Below are 13,771 nucleotides of genomic sequence, written 5' to 3'. Positions count from 1 at the left end.
AGCCTCCCAAAGTGCTGGGATTACAGGCTTGAGCCACCACGCCCGGCCAATTTTTTGTATTTTTAACAGAGACGGGGTTTCACTTTGTTAGCCAGTATGGTCTCAATCTCCTGACCTCATGATCCGCCCACCTCGGCCTCCCAAAGTGCTGGGATTACAGGCATTAGCCGTCACTCCCAGTCCACGACTGGATAATTTTTAAATTTGTTTGTAGAAATGGGGTCTTGCTGGGCCAGGTGTGGTGGCTCATGCCTATAATCCTAGCACTTTGGGAGACCGAGCCAGGTGAATTACCCGAGGCCAGCAGTTCAAGACCAGCCTGGTCAACATGGTGAAACCCCATCTCTACTAAAAATATAACAATCGGCTGAGTGTGTTGGCACATGCCTGTAATCCCACCTACTTTGGAGGCTGAAGCACAATAATTACTTGAACCCGGAGGTGGAGGTTGCAGTGAGTTGAGATTAGGCACTGCACTCCAGCCTGGGGGCTAGAGGAGAGAGTGAGACTCCATCTCGAAAGGAAAAAAAAAAAGGCGGGGGGGGTCTTGCTATGTTGCCCAAGCTGGTCTCAAACTTACAGACTCAAGTGATCCTCCTGCCTTGGCTTCCCAAAGCACTGGGATTACAGGTGTGAGCCACCACGCCCAGCCCATAGGATTCTTTCTTAGTAATTGCTCCTTGAAAATCTAGTCCAAACATGATTATGTAGGTCCTTCCCAAGTAAACAAGAAACTCTTTCTATCTGGTGGGTGTACAGGATATCACAACAAATGGGTACCAGCAAGTGAACCCAGCCAGAGTCTAATATACCAGACTCTGAGCATGTTCATTAGAAGACAATCAAGCTACCAGGGACTAAAGAAGTCTCAATTTCCACCCCAGTGCTCCAGAGAAAGAGGTGTTTCAGGGAGTTTAATTATTCTATGAATTTAAATCAATCCATATTATTATTATTATTATTATTTTTATTTTTTTTTTTTTGAGACGGAGTCTCGCTCTGTCACCCAGGCTGGAGTGCAGTGGCCGGATCTCAGCTCACTGCAAGCTCCGCCTCCCGGGTTTACGCCATTCTCCTGCCTCAGCCTCCGGAGTAGCTGGGACTACAGGCGCCCGCCACCTCGCCCGGCTAATTTTTTGTATTTTTAGTAGAGACGGGGTTTCACCGTGTTTGCCAGGATGGTCTCGATCTCCTGACCTCGTGATCCGCCCGTCTCGGCCTCCCAAAGTGCTGGGATTACAGGCCTGAGCCACCGCGCCCGGCCCAATCCATATTATAATAGCATATTCGGATACCATCATTTACTCAGTTTATGAGCATTATAATAAACACTTTACACAATTCCCTAAGTGAATATTTTGTTTTCAATTGTCTTGGAGGGAGAAAGAATTCACGTACATGCAGCTGCTCCCCCCAAGAACCAAGTACAGGAAGTTAAAGCCTCAGGGGTTTCAGAAAAAAAGGCTAAAACCCAGGCAGATGGGCTTTGAAGAGGTTTTGTCCAGTGACAAGCATCTGGAAGTCAATGCAGAGAATCTATCCCGGCGCAGCTTTGAGCCAAGACCTTCAGTTCTAAGCAGTAACTCCATGCTCTCGCCAGGCAGTGCTCATCGTCACTAACTTCCTCTCCAGAAGCAACAGCCCCTGAATGAGACCCATGTGTTTACTCTCAGTCCTGGACTGTGGGATCTCTACCATGGAAACACTTGGCTTATACAGTCTATTCTGCTTCCATACTATCAAAAATATTTAGGGCCCGCGTGGTGGTTCATGCTTGTAATCCCAAGACTTTGGGAGGCCCAGGTGGGCAGATCATGAGATCAGGAGATCGAGACCATCCTGGCTAACACGGTGAAACCCCACCTCTACTAAAAAGACAAAAACAAAATTAGCCGGGCATGGTGGCAGGCGCCTGTAGTCCCAGCTACTCGGGATGCTTAGGTGGGAGAATGGCATGAACCCGGAAGGTAGAGTTTGCAGTGAGTTGAGATCATGCCATTGCACCCCAGCCTGGGAGACAGAGCAAGACTATGTCTCCAAAAAAAAAAAAAAAAATTTAGATTTACTTTTTAAACAGAACAACAGGAAGTGAACAGACACCAAGGCAGGCATGCAAAGGGCTCCCACACCACAATGCTACCGCACAATCTTCATACTGTTTCCGGGTAGATGCCCTTTGAAAGGAACAACACTGCTTAGCACCAACTGCCTCCAGGTTCAGAAGCCAGCAAACAGTGAAATTACTCAAATCTCAACACACTCTTAAGTTGAAGCGCTCAAGGAAGTAATAGTTTACCGTCGTTTTCGAAGGATATGAATCCAGATGGTCCCAGAAAGAAAGAAGAAAAAGGCCATTGAGATGTATAATTTGGGGAGAGGAATTTCTCCTGCTGAGAGGTAGCTGTCAGGATTCTTCTCTGTGATCTCAATCTGAAACCAGCATGAAATTAATTTTTACTTTTCAGGTACATATCATCCCTTATTCAGCAATTTAGAATCTCAGCTGTTTCACTTAAGCTTAAGAAAGTAAGTACCAGCGGCTGGGCATGGTGGCTTACGCCCGTAATCTCAGCACTTTGGGAGGCTGAGGCAGGTGGATCAGGATCACCTGAGATCAGGAGTTCACCACCAGCCTGGCCAACACGGTGAAACCACGTCTCTATTAAAAATACGAAAAAAATTAGGGCTGGGCGCAGTGGCTCACGCCTGTAATCCCAGCACTTTGGGAGGCCAAGGCAGGCGGATCACAAGGTCAGGAGTTCAAGACCAGCCTGGCCAACATGGTGAAACCCCGTCTCTACTAAAAATACAAAAATTAGCTGGGTGTGGTGGCACGCCAGCTACTTGGGAGGCTGAGAAAGGACAATCGCTTGAACCCAGGAGGCGGAGGTTGCAGTGAGCCAAGATTGTACCACTGCACTCTAACCTGGGTGACAGAGCAAGACTCTGTCTCGAAAAGAAAAAAAATAAGCCAGGCATTGTGACAGGCGCCTGTAATCCCGGCTACTTGGGAGGCTGAGGAAGGAGAATCGCTTGAACCCAGGAGGTGGAGGTTGCGGTGAGGCAAGATCATGCCATTGCACTCCAGCCTGGGCAACAAGAATGAAACTCCATCTCAAAAAAAAAAAAAAGTGAGTACCAGCAAACAACCACCCCCCTTTTTTTTAAATCTGAGATAGGGTCGCACCCTTTTGCCCAGGCTGGAGTGCAGTGATGCAATCTCGGTTTACTATAACCTCTGCCTCCTGGGCTCAAGAAATCCTCCCACCTCATCCTCCTGAGTAGCTGGGACTAGAGGTGTGCACCACCACGCCTGGCTAATTTTTCACATTTTTTGTAGAGAGAGGGTTTTGCCATGTTGCCCACGCTGGTCTCAAACTCTTGGACTCAGGTGATCTGCCCACTTCAGCCTCCCAAAGTGCTGGGATTACAGGCATGAGCCACCATGCCCGGCCAAAACAACCACATTCTTAATGCACAGGTTGAAGTGCAGACACATCCTAATTGCTGTGTATTTTCCTACGAATCCTCTGCTGAAGTATCCCGCACAGTGGCAAGGATGTGTGTCTGTCCACATTCTTAACTGTTCTTAAAATCTAACCTTAAACAGAAATAAATCTTGCATTTTATGCTGACAAAATCCACGTAGAACAGTCTCCAAACAGTACTCACATCAAGGCTGAATGAAAACTTGTCACTTGGCAATTCTTTTCCAAGGCATTTGTGAAAATAAAGACTGTAAAGGCCTTCTTGGTCATCAGTGCTGATGTTAAAGAAAAACTGAAAGTGAAGAAGAAAACATTTAAAGGTACCCAAATCCTCAGCTGTGTATATATATATATATATTTTATTTTATTTTTTCTTTTAAAGTGTTGTTTACTTTTTTCTTCAAATTCTACTCAGCTATATTTTTAAACCTTAGAAATAAATTATGAATATTAATGGATGGAAGGAAATAAAGACAGACTGCTTAAATTATCGACTCTCCCATGGCAGAGTTTAAAGAGATATTTTCTTACTCTATGATTACCTTCCAATATTTTGTTACAACAGTTTTCAAGTACACAGAACAGCTGACAATTGTATAGTGAAAGCTACATAGCCACAACCTCGCTTCTACAATGAACATTTTACTATGCCTGTTCTATCACAGATCTAGCCATTTGTGATGGTCTTTGCAGAAGTCTTCAAAGATAACCTAAGATGTAGTTATCTCGTCTTCAAGCTAACGTATTATTTTGCTCTTTGTAGGTATAAAATACTCTTTAAAAAGGAGGCTCATCTTATACTTGAAAACCAATCAATATTTCCTCATCAAAATTTACAACTATGGTTTTAGAGAACAATAATGAAGGCTACATTTTGTAGATTTAGACCGTTTTCTGTTTTTCATACATTTCATGAGTTTAAATGAAGTTTAATGTAAACCAAAAGACAGACACACTTAGAGAATATGACTTCTTGGTCAAGCCTAAGAAAACTTTACTTCAGCCATGAGTTCTACCAATAAAAAGAAATACCCCTGAAACACATTTTTAGGGCTACATATATATAGCCATTAAACTACAAAGAAAGGCTAGGAAGTGACTATGGTAGCATTTTTCATGACAGGGGCTACTCTAGAGTTGGGAAGGACTGCGAGGGAGACATAAGGTTTCTCAGGTGCTGGAACTGCTCTATTTCTTGTCCTGGGTGCTGGATCATAAAGGTGACTGTTCACAGTTACATGTTAAACTCAATATAAGTACTTTACACTCTTCTGCATGTATACTGTACCTCACAACTTTAAAAAATGGGGAAAAAAAGACACCTGGCAAAAATAAAATTAAAAGACCAAGAACACATGAGCTGGAATTATTAATCTGTTAAACCATGTGCCAAACTCAATTGTCAATGCGTATTTTAATCCCCTGAGCTATAGCCACAATAAGAAAACCTTTCTAAACACATGGACAACTTCTACTTTTAAAGATTCAGGGGAAGTCTAAAAAAGATATAAAAGTTTAAAAGATATAATTTAAAAAAATCAATAGCATCACCATGGTTGATCAGAGTAGGCACCTGACCCTTAGAGACAAAAACAAAACAAAAATGTCAACTGTAGGGTTGGAATAAGCCCTGAGAGTCCCCTTCCCGTATTTAGGTAGATAAACCACTATCCCCATGCCATGAATGAAGCAGAAGAGCTCAGAGTGGACTGCACCATCCAAGACCGGGAGACACTGGGTAGAACAGCGAGAAATCATGATGACTTCTTTCCAAGGTGGGGAAAGCTGGAGAAAAGCGAAGTACCCATGCACTGCCTGCTCCACGCATCCCAAGAACCCTGCAGACAGGCTGTTTCAGCACGAGCTGCTAATCACCATGCAGACTGCTGTGCTTGGATGCTTGCCCGACACAAAGCACTGGTGCCAGACATCCGTGTGCATCCTGTAACACTTTCCTTTGTGATTAAAAAAGCAGGGAGCATTTGAAAAACTTTTTTTTGTTGTTTTGTCTTGAGATGGAGTCTCGGACTGTCACCTGGGCTGGAATACAGTGGCATGATCTCGGCTCACTGCAACCTCCACCTCCCAGGTTCAAGCGATTCTCCTGCCTCAGCCTCCCAAGTAGCTGAGATTACAGGCGCCCACCACCACCTCCCAGCTAATTGTTTGTATTTATTTATTTATTTTTAGTAGAGACGAGGTTTCACTATGTTGGCCAGGCTGGTCTCAAACTACTGACCTCATGATCCCAAAGTGCTGGGATTACAGGCATGAGCCACCATGCCCGGCCTGAAAAACATTTTAAAAACTCATTTTATTAATAAGCATTTTAAAGTGAGAGAAGGAAGAGAGAAAAGTAACTTTTGTATTTTCTCAAGGAGGCAGTAAAAGGCAAAGTGGTTAAACACATGGGCCGTGGATTCAAACAAACGTGGACCTGAATCCCCTGCTTGGGGCAAGTTACATTACCTCTCTGAGCCTCAGTTCCTCATCAGTAGAAGAAAAAATTAATACTGACTTCACAGAGTTGTTGAGAGGATTAACTGAGATAACGACATAGAAGCACTTAGCACAATGCCTGACACTGGTTTATTAGTCTCTATAAATACAGGCCAAGGCCAAGGCCAAGATTAGGAGTTTCATATTCATTAATAATGAGAGAGAGAAAACCCCTGCCCTTAAGGTACCTTCTGTAGAGGGGGAGACAGGCAATAAACATAACTAAGTACAGTATATAGCATGCTGGAAGGGATAATGCTAAGGAAAGACAGAGCACAATGAGAGAAATAGGAGTGAGCTGCAATCAAGAGAAGCTTTGTTGAGAAGGTGACATTTCAGCAAAGACTTGGGAATTCTGAGAGACAGCATTCCTGCCTGTGGGAACAGCGAGAGCAGAGCCTAAAGCCTGGTCTGTCTGAGAAAGAGCAAGGCGGCTTGTGTGAGAGAACAGTGTGAATAACAGGAGCTGAGGTCAGAGAGACAACAGGGGCTAGACCACACGGGCCTTGCAGACCAGTGGGAAGACTTGGGCTTTACTCCAAGACAGATGGAAAGCTGTTGGAGGGTTCTGAGCAAACGAGCATCCTGCAAGTTCTCAATAACTGTTAGCTATTAATATGGATAGCGACGAAAACGATGGTTACTAAGCTTAAAGAACATACAAAAATTGTTGAACAGGCAAAATGATGTATGGAAAAAGAAATCAGAACGGTACTTGTGGGGATAGAGGGGCTTTCTCAGAAGATGGAAACACAGAAATCTTGAGACAGTGAATTCCATAGGTATATATCCATTTGTCAGAACTGAACAAACTGTACACTTAAGACCTGTGCATTTCACTGTACGCGGTTTTTTTTGTTTTTGTTTTTGAGACAGGGTCTCACTCTGTCACCCAGGCTACAGTGCAGTGGCAAGCTCGAGGTTCACTGTGTGGCCTAGACCCCCCAGGCTCAAGTAATCCTCCTCCCTCAGCCTCCCTAATAGCTGGGATTACAGGCACATGCCACCACACCTGGCTAATTTTTGTATTTTTTTTTAAGAGATGAAGTTTCACCATATTTCCAAGGAGTCTTTAACTCCTGGGCTCAAGTGATCCTCCCACCTCAGCCTCCCTAGTAGCTGGGACTATAAGCAACTACCACCATGCCTGGCTAATTTTTGCATTTTTTGTAGAGATGAGGTTTCACCATGTTGCCCAGGCTGGTCTCAAAACTCCTGGGCTCAAGCAATCTACCTACCTTAGTCTCCCAAAGTGCTGGGATAACAGGCGTAAGCCACCACGCCCTGCCATTTTTCATTTTTAGATGATTAATAGTGAGGTTCAGAAAGTAAGTGAGACCAGGCAAGGTGGCTCACATCTGTAATCTCGGCACTGTGGGAGGCTCAGGCAAGAGGACTGCTTGATCCCAGGAGTTTGAGACCAGCCTGGGCAACAGAGCAAGACCTCATCTCTACAAAAACTTTAAAAATTAGCCAGGCATGGTGGTCTATGCCTGTAGTCTCAGCTACTTGGGAGGCTGAGGCAGGAGGATGACGTGAGCCTGGAAGGTTGAGGCTGCAGTGAGCCGTGATTATACCATTGCACTCCAGCCTGGGCAACAGAGTGAGACCTTGTCTCAAAAACAAAACAAAAAGAAATGAAGTGAGTTGTCCAAAATCACCCAACTAGTAAGTGGGTTTTGAGGCCCAGTCCAATATCTTGTTCCCATACGTATGCTATTATGCTGCCCCTAAATACTCATGGGCAATTAATAACTGTGACAGTTGAGCAGGTCACTCAAAGCCTCTGAGTCTGGGTGAAATCATCTCTAAAATTACAACATCACCATAAATCATCACCAATGGTCCTTTCAGGCATGGGGTACTATGCTTCTGGTACACTTTGAATGGGAGGTAGCATGGGGTCAGGGCAAAGGGGTCACGGGAACAGCCAAGAAGGACTGGGTTGGAAACTGTACCTTGTCACCTACAATAGATAGTCACAAAGTTATTCACTCTCAGAGACTCACGATTTGATCAGTAGATGGGTAACAATATCCACCTTGTGGGTTTGTTAAAGAGATAGCTATTACATTTAAGTGACTGATACAGGGCATACCTAAGTTGTTATTCCTAAATTCAAAATTTCTCTAAAAAAAATTACCCTTTTACATGGTAGAGAGAAATTCTAGGAGGCTTTACACAAAGAGCATACATACCTGAAACGACACTGCCCCACCATTATTATGAACAGAAAAGGATTTCTCTCCCATGGCCTAAAAAGACATAACAGTATGTTTTAGGATGGCACTGGCATAGAAAGTGTGCTAATTAAAAGTAATTTATTAAACAAAACAAAACATGTTTCTTAAACTCTAAATTTGCCGACCTTCAAAGGCTCTCTGAAAATAAAAATGACCATCCTTTCAAGATGTCTGAAATCTGCTTTCACAGCGAATGATAGTTGTTCTTCACCTGTTTCTTCTGCCTCTGCACTAACCCCTACCTCTGCCCTCTGCCTTGAATCTTTCGGCTAGACAGCGTGTCTACCCTTGAAGCTTCAGCCAGACTAAGGGTGCTGACCCAGACCATGCCCTGTCACATCCCCTGAATTCCACTCCTGACATCAAATGATTAAAATATTGGCCCGGCGCAGTGGCTCAAGCCTGTAATCCCAACACACTGGGAGGCCGAGATGGGCAGATCACTTGAGGTCAGGAGTTCAAGACTAGCCTGGCCAACAAGGTGAAATCCCATCTCTACTAAAAATACAAAAATCAGCCAGGCATGGTGATACGTGTCTATAATCCCAGCTACTTAGGAGGCTGAAGCAGGAGAATTACTTGAACCTGGGAGGCAGAGGATGAGATTATACCACTGCACTCCAGCCTGGGTGGTAGAGCGAGACTCCGTTCCCCAAAGCAAAAAAAAAAAAAAAAAAAAAAAAAAGAAAAGAAAAGAAATCAAAATATTGCCATATATACAGTAAAACTGAGCAATGAAAAGAAATGATACACGCAACAATGTGGATGAATTCAAAGTAATTATGCTGAATATAAGACAGAAAAGAGTGCTGCATAATTCAGTTATATAAAGTTCTATAAATCTAATCTCTACTATAGTGACAGATCAGTGATTGCTTGGGGACAGGGGGCTTACAAAAAGGCAGAAGAAATTTTTGGGGTGATGGATATTTCACTATCTTGATTGATAAGTCAGAGTTATCAGATTGCTGCTTTACATATGTACAGCTTATTTTAGGTCAATTATACTTCAACAAAGCTGTTAAGACAAAACATCACCATTTAGATGTCCCCCTCAAGGAGAAATCAAGATATTACAAACCAAAACTTTCCCAGTTTTTCCACTTCTGCTATTTCTACCACCCACTCCTCTGCTCCTCTCTTTCCCTCCCATCACCCTAAGTGGCTTCCCAGTCATTTACTGTCCAAGGCTCTGCTCTAGTCCACATCCTCAACACCCGAAACAACCCAAACACGGTAGTCTCACAACCGTGTCCTTCCAGGTCCTTCGAATAACCCTTTCTCCTTCCCCAAGGCTACCCTTCACATCACTTCCATAATTAAGATCTTTAATAAACACAGTCTTTCCCAATCAGGAACTTAGGATGACTTCCCATTGCCTGCCCATCAATTCCCTCTATTGCCTGGCCCTATATTATCTAAGATCTCTCTCTGCTCCCAAATATGTGTGTTTCACTTCAAACTAGCCAGTGTTCAGCATCTGTCATCATCCAGTCTTTGTGTATGGCATTCTTCCTCCCCTTGTCTTCCTCTTCCCTGAACAAACTCCAAACTCAGCCCTGGTGACAGTTCCTACCAGAGGGCTTTTCTGATGGTTTGGTATCTTCCTTCCCTAACTACCTCATCCTGTATCATGTAAGAGATATGCAACTTAGAAATCAATTTTCTCCTTCCTTCCTCCCTCCCTTCCTCCTTTTCTTTTTTTTTTTTTTTGAGACAGGGTCTCACTCTGTCACCCAGGCTAGTAGGGTGAAGTCACACAATCATAGCTCACTGTAGCCTCAGCCTCCCAGGTTCAGGTGATCCTTCCACCTCAGCCTCCAGAGCAGCTGGGACCACAGGCGCATACCACCACACCCACTAATTCTCCATTTTTTTGTAGAGACAAGGTTTCGCCATGTAACCCAGGGTGGTCTTGAACTCCTGGGCTCAATCAATCCACCCACCTCAGCCCCCCAAAGTGCTGGGATTACAGGCACAAGCCACCATGCCTAGCCAGGAATCAACTTTCCTTTGAAATTGTTTCAGTATGTCAATGCTCTCCCCCCAAATGGGAGACAATTCCCTGTAGATTTTTTTTTGGTTTTATTTTTTTGAACTTTTTTTGAGACAGTCTCACTCTGACACCCAGGCTGAAGTGCAGTAGCGCGATCTTGGCTCACTGCAGCCTCTGCCTCCCAGGTTCAAGTGATTCTCCTTCCTCAGTCTCCCAAGTAGCTGGGATTACAAGAATGTACCACCAAGCCCATTTAATTTTTGTATTTTTAGTAGAGACAGGGTTTCACCATGTTGGCCAGTCTGGTCTCGAACTCCTGACCTCAGCCTCCCAAAGTGCTGTGATCCCCTGACCTCAGCCTCCCAATGTGCTGGGATTACGGCATGAACCACTGTATCTGGCCCCTGTAGATGAGACGTGTGTGTGTGTGTGTGTGTGTGTATATACATATGTACATATATACACATATATACATACATATACACACATATATACACACATATACACACATATACACACACACACACACATATATGTAAGATCTCTGTATTGCAGGTTCTACATCTGCAGATTGAACCAACTGCCAACCAAAAGTATTTTTTACAGTAAGATTAAAAAGTAATAGTAATAAATAACACAAATAAAAAACCAACACAGTGTCACAACTATTTACACAGCGTTTACATTGTGTTAGGTATCACAAGTACTCCAGAGATGATTTAAAGTACACAGGAGGATGTGTGTAGGTTATGTGTAAATACTATGCCATTTTATATAAGAGACATGAACATCCACTGATTTTGATATTCACTAGGGTTCCTGTAACCAATCCCCTGTGGACACCAAGGGACGACTGTTTATGTATGTGTCTGTGCATGCATGCATGTATATATATCAATACACACACACACATGCATACAACACACACATGTACACACATATCTAGGAAAGCTGAGCACAAAAGGGTGGTTAGTTCTTACCTTTGAATCCACTGTACTTCTTTTAGACTTTCCACCATCTAGAAGCAGAAACATTCAAAAGAGAGCACTGCATGACTCAACTTACAGATACATATATATATAACAGTATCATTTTATGAGACTCCAGCTTGTCTAATATCACATAATTAAACAAAATAATCTTGGGGACTGCCATTTCCTCAGGTCCCAAAACATAATTCTTATACTGCTGAAGCAGCAAATCAGACCTTGTTATATTATAAATGGTTTCTAGTAACTGATAATAGTAACAACAGAATTCATTTCTGGATATTCTAGCATATGTTATTGCCAGAGAGGCCACATGGAATGCCTTTCCTAATTTTCTAAGTAATCACATTTGAAAACATAATTTTTAAGAAAAAGGCCAGGAGCAGTGGCTCACGCCTGTAATCCCAGCACTTTGGGAGGTTGAGGCAGTTGGATCACCTGAAGTCAGGAGTTTGAGACCAGCCTGGCCAACAAGGTGAACCCCCATCTCTACTAAAAATACAAAAATTAGCCAGATGTGGTGGTGCATGCCTGTAATCCCAGCTACTCGGGAGGCTGACACAGGAGAATCCCTTGAACCCATAAGGTGTAGGTTGCAGTGAGCTGAGATCATACCACTGCACTCCAGCCTGGGTGACACAGCGAGACTCCATCTCAAAAAGAAAAACATGAGATACATTTACACACTTGAAAAAGTTAATAGCAAGTAATATTAGCATAATGATACTTTCTTCCCTACAGCAAGAAGATTGCTAATGGCTTCCTTCATGGAACAGAGTGGGCATCTATCTCGTTTTCACTTAAGATATTCTTGGGCCGGGCGCAGTGGCTCACGCCTGTAATCCCAGCACTTTGGGAGGCTGAGGTGGGCGGATCATGAGGTCAGGAGATCTGCATGGTGGCGGGCGCCTGTAGTCCCAGCTACTCGGGAGGCTGAGGCAGGAGAATCACGTGAACCCAGGAGGTGGAGCTTGCGGTGAGCCAAGATCGCGCCACTGCACTCCAGCCTGGGCGACAGAGTGAGACTCCGTCTCAAAACAAAAAAAAAAAGATATTCTTTGTGGGAAAGACTGGACTTCAAGCTCCCCGCAGGAATAAAGAGAATAAAAAGAAAGAAAAGAATATTTTCTTCCCAGAGAATGGTGATATGAGCACAAAGAACCTAGACAAGGAGATGGTGCACAGGCACTAACCTACACCATCGCACAAATGCAGTCTTTCTGTATGGCTTTTAACTGCAGTCAAGCTGGACAGACTGAGTAACATAGTTTGGATGTCTGTCCCCTCCAAATCTCATGTGGAAAGATAATCCCCAGTGTTGGATGTGAGGCCTAGTGTGAGATATCTGAGTCACAAGGGCATATCCCTCATGAATGGCTTGGTGCCCTCCTTGTGGTAATGAGTGAGTTCTTGCTCCAAGTTCAGGCATGATCTGGTTGTTTTAAAAGAGTGTGGTACCTCCCCACTCCCTCTTGCTCCTGTTCTCACCATGTACCTGCCTGCTCCCTCTTGCCTTCTGCCATTATTGGAAGCTTCTTGAGGCCCTCACCAGGAATAGATTCCGGCGCCATGCTTTGTATAGCCTGCAGAACTGCGAGCCAATTAGACAATTCAACCTCTTCTTTTGTTGTTGTTGTTGTTGTTTTCGGTGGTGGTGGTTGTTTTTGAGACAGGTTCTCATTCTGTCACCCAGGCTGGAGTGCAGTGGCACAATCTTGGCTCACTGCAGCCTCCATCTCCTGGGTTCAAGAAATTCTCTTGCCTCGGCCTCCTCAATAGTTGGGACTACAGGCACATGTCACCACGTCTGGCTAATTTTTTTTTTTTTGAGACAGAGTCTTACTCTGTCGCCAGGCTAAAGTGCAGTGGTGCGATCTCGGCTCACTGCAACCTCCGTCTCCCTGGTCCAAGCGATTCTCCTGCCTCAGCCTCCCGAGTAGCTGGGATAACAGGCACGTGCCACCACGCCCAGCTAACTTTTTTTGTATTTTTAGTAGAGACGGGGTTTCACTATGTTGGCCAGGATGGTCTCGATCTCCTGACCTTGTGATCCGCCCACTTCGGCCTCCCAAAGTGCTGGGATTACAGGCGTGAGCCACCACACCCAGCCTAATTTTTGTATTTTTAGTAGAGATGGGGTTTCACCATGTTGGCCAGGCTGGTCTTGAACTCCTGACCTCAAGTAATCTGCCCGCCTTGGCCTCCCAAAGTGCTGGGATTACAGGCATGAGCCACCAAGCCCAGCCTCTTTTGAGAAAAACATTGTATAAGCAGTAAGTATGTATGTATTTATTTCAGAGACAGGGTCTTGTTCTGTCATCCAGGCTGCAGTGCATCACGGTTCAATGTCTCCTAGACCAGTCACGTTCAAGCAATCCTCCTGTCTCAGTCTCCTGAGGAGTTGTGACTACAGGACATGCCACCACACATGGCTAATTTTTTTATTTTTATTTTTGCAGAGACAGGGCCTCGCTATGTTGCTCAGGCTGGTACCAAACTCCTAGCCTCAAGTGATCTTCCCACTTAGGCCTCCCAAAGCGCTGGGATTACAGGCGT

The 13,771-nt window shown here is 44.3% G+C and overlaps 1 protein-coding gene across 1 annotated transcript in view; it reads right to left on the bottom strand.

Annotated features, from left to right (window-relative positions):
* GPR107 (G protein-coupled receptor 107) overlaps positions 1-13,771 on the bottom strand; it is an 82,024-nt gene that overhangs the window by 46,257 nt on the left and 21,996 nt on the right. The window contains exons 6-9 of the mRNA XM_008005953.3: positions 11,207-11,244; positions 8,186-8,242; positions 3,673-3,780; positions 2,297-2,430 (exon numbers count right to left, since the gene is read on the bottom strand). Of these exons, the coding sequence (XP_008004144.3) occupies positions 2,297-2,430; positions 3,673-3,780; positions 8,186-8,242; positions 11,207-11,244 (337 nt within the window). The remainder of the gene's footprint in view (positions 1-2,296; positions 2,431-3,672; positions 3,781-8,185; positions 8,243-11,206; positions 11,245-13,771) is intronic.

Source organism: Chlorocebus sabaeus, chromosome 12, assembly GCF_047675955.1.
Source record: "Chlorocebus sabaeus isolate Y175 chromosome 12, mChlSab1.0.hap1, whole genome shotgun sequence".
NCBI lineage: Eukaryota > Metazoa > Chordata > Mammalia > Primates > Cercopithecidae > Chlorocebus > Chlorocebus sabaeus.
The sequence above is the reverse complement of the archived record's forward strand: the minus strand, read 5'-3'. Positions and strand labels throughout refer to the sequence as shown.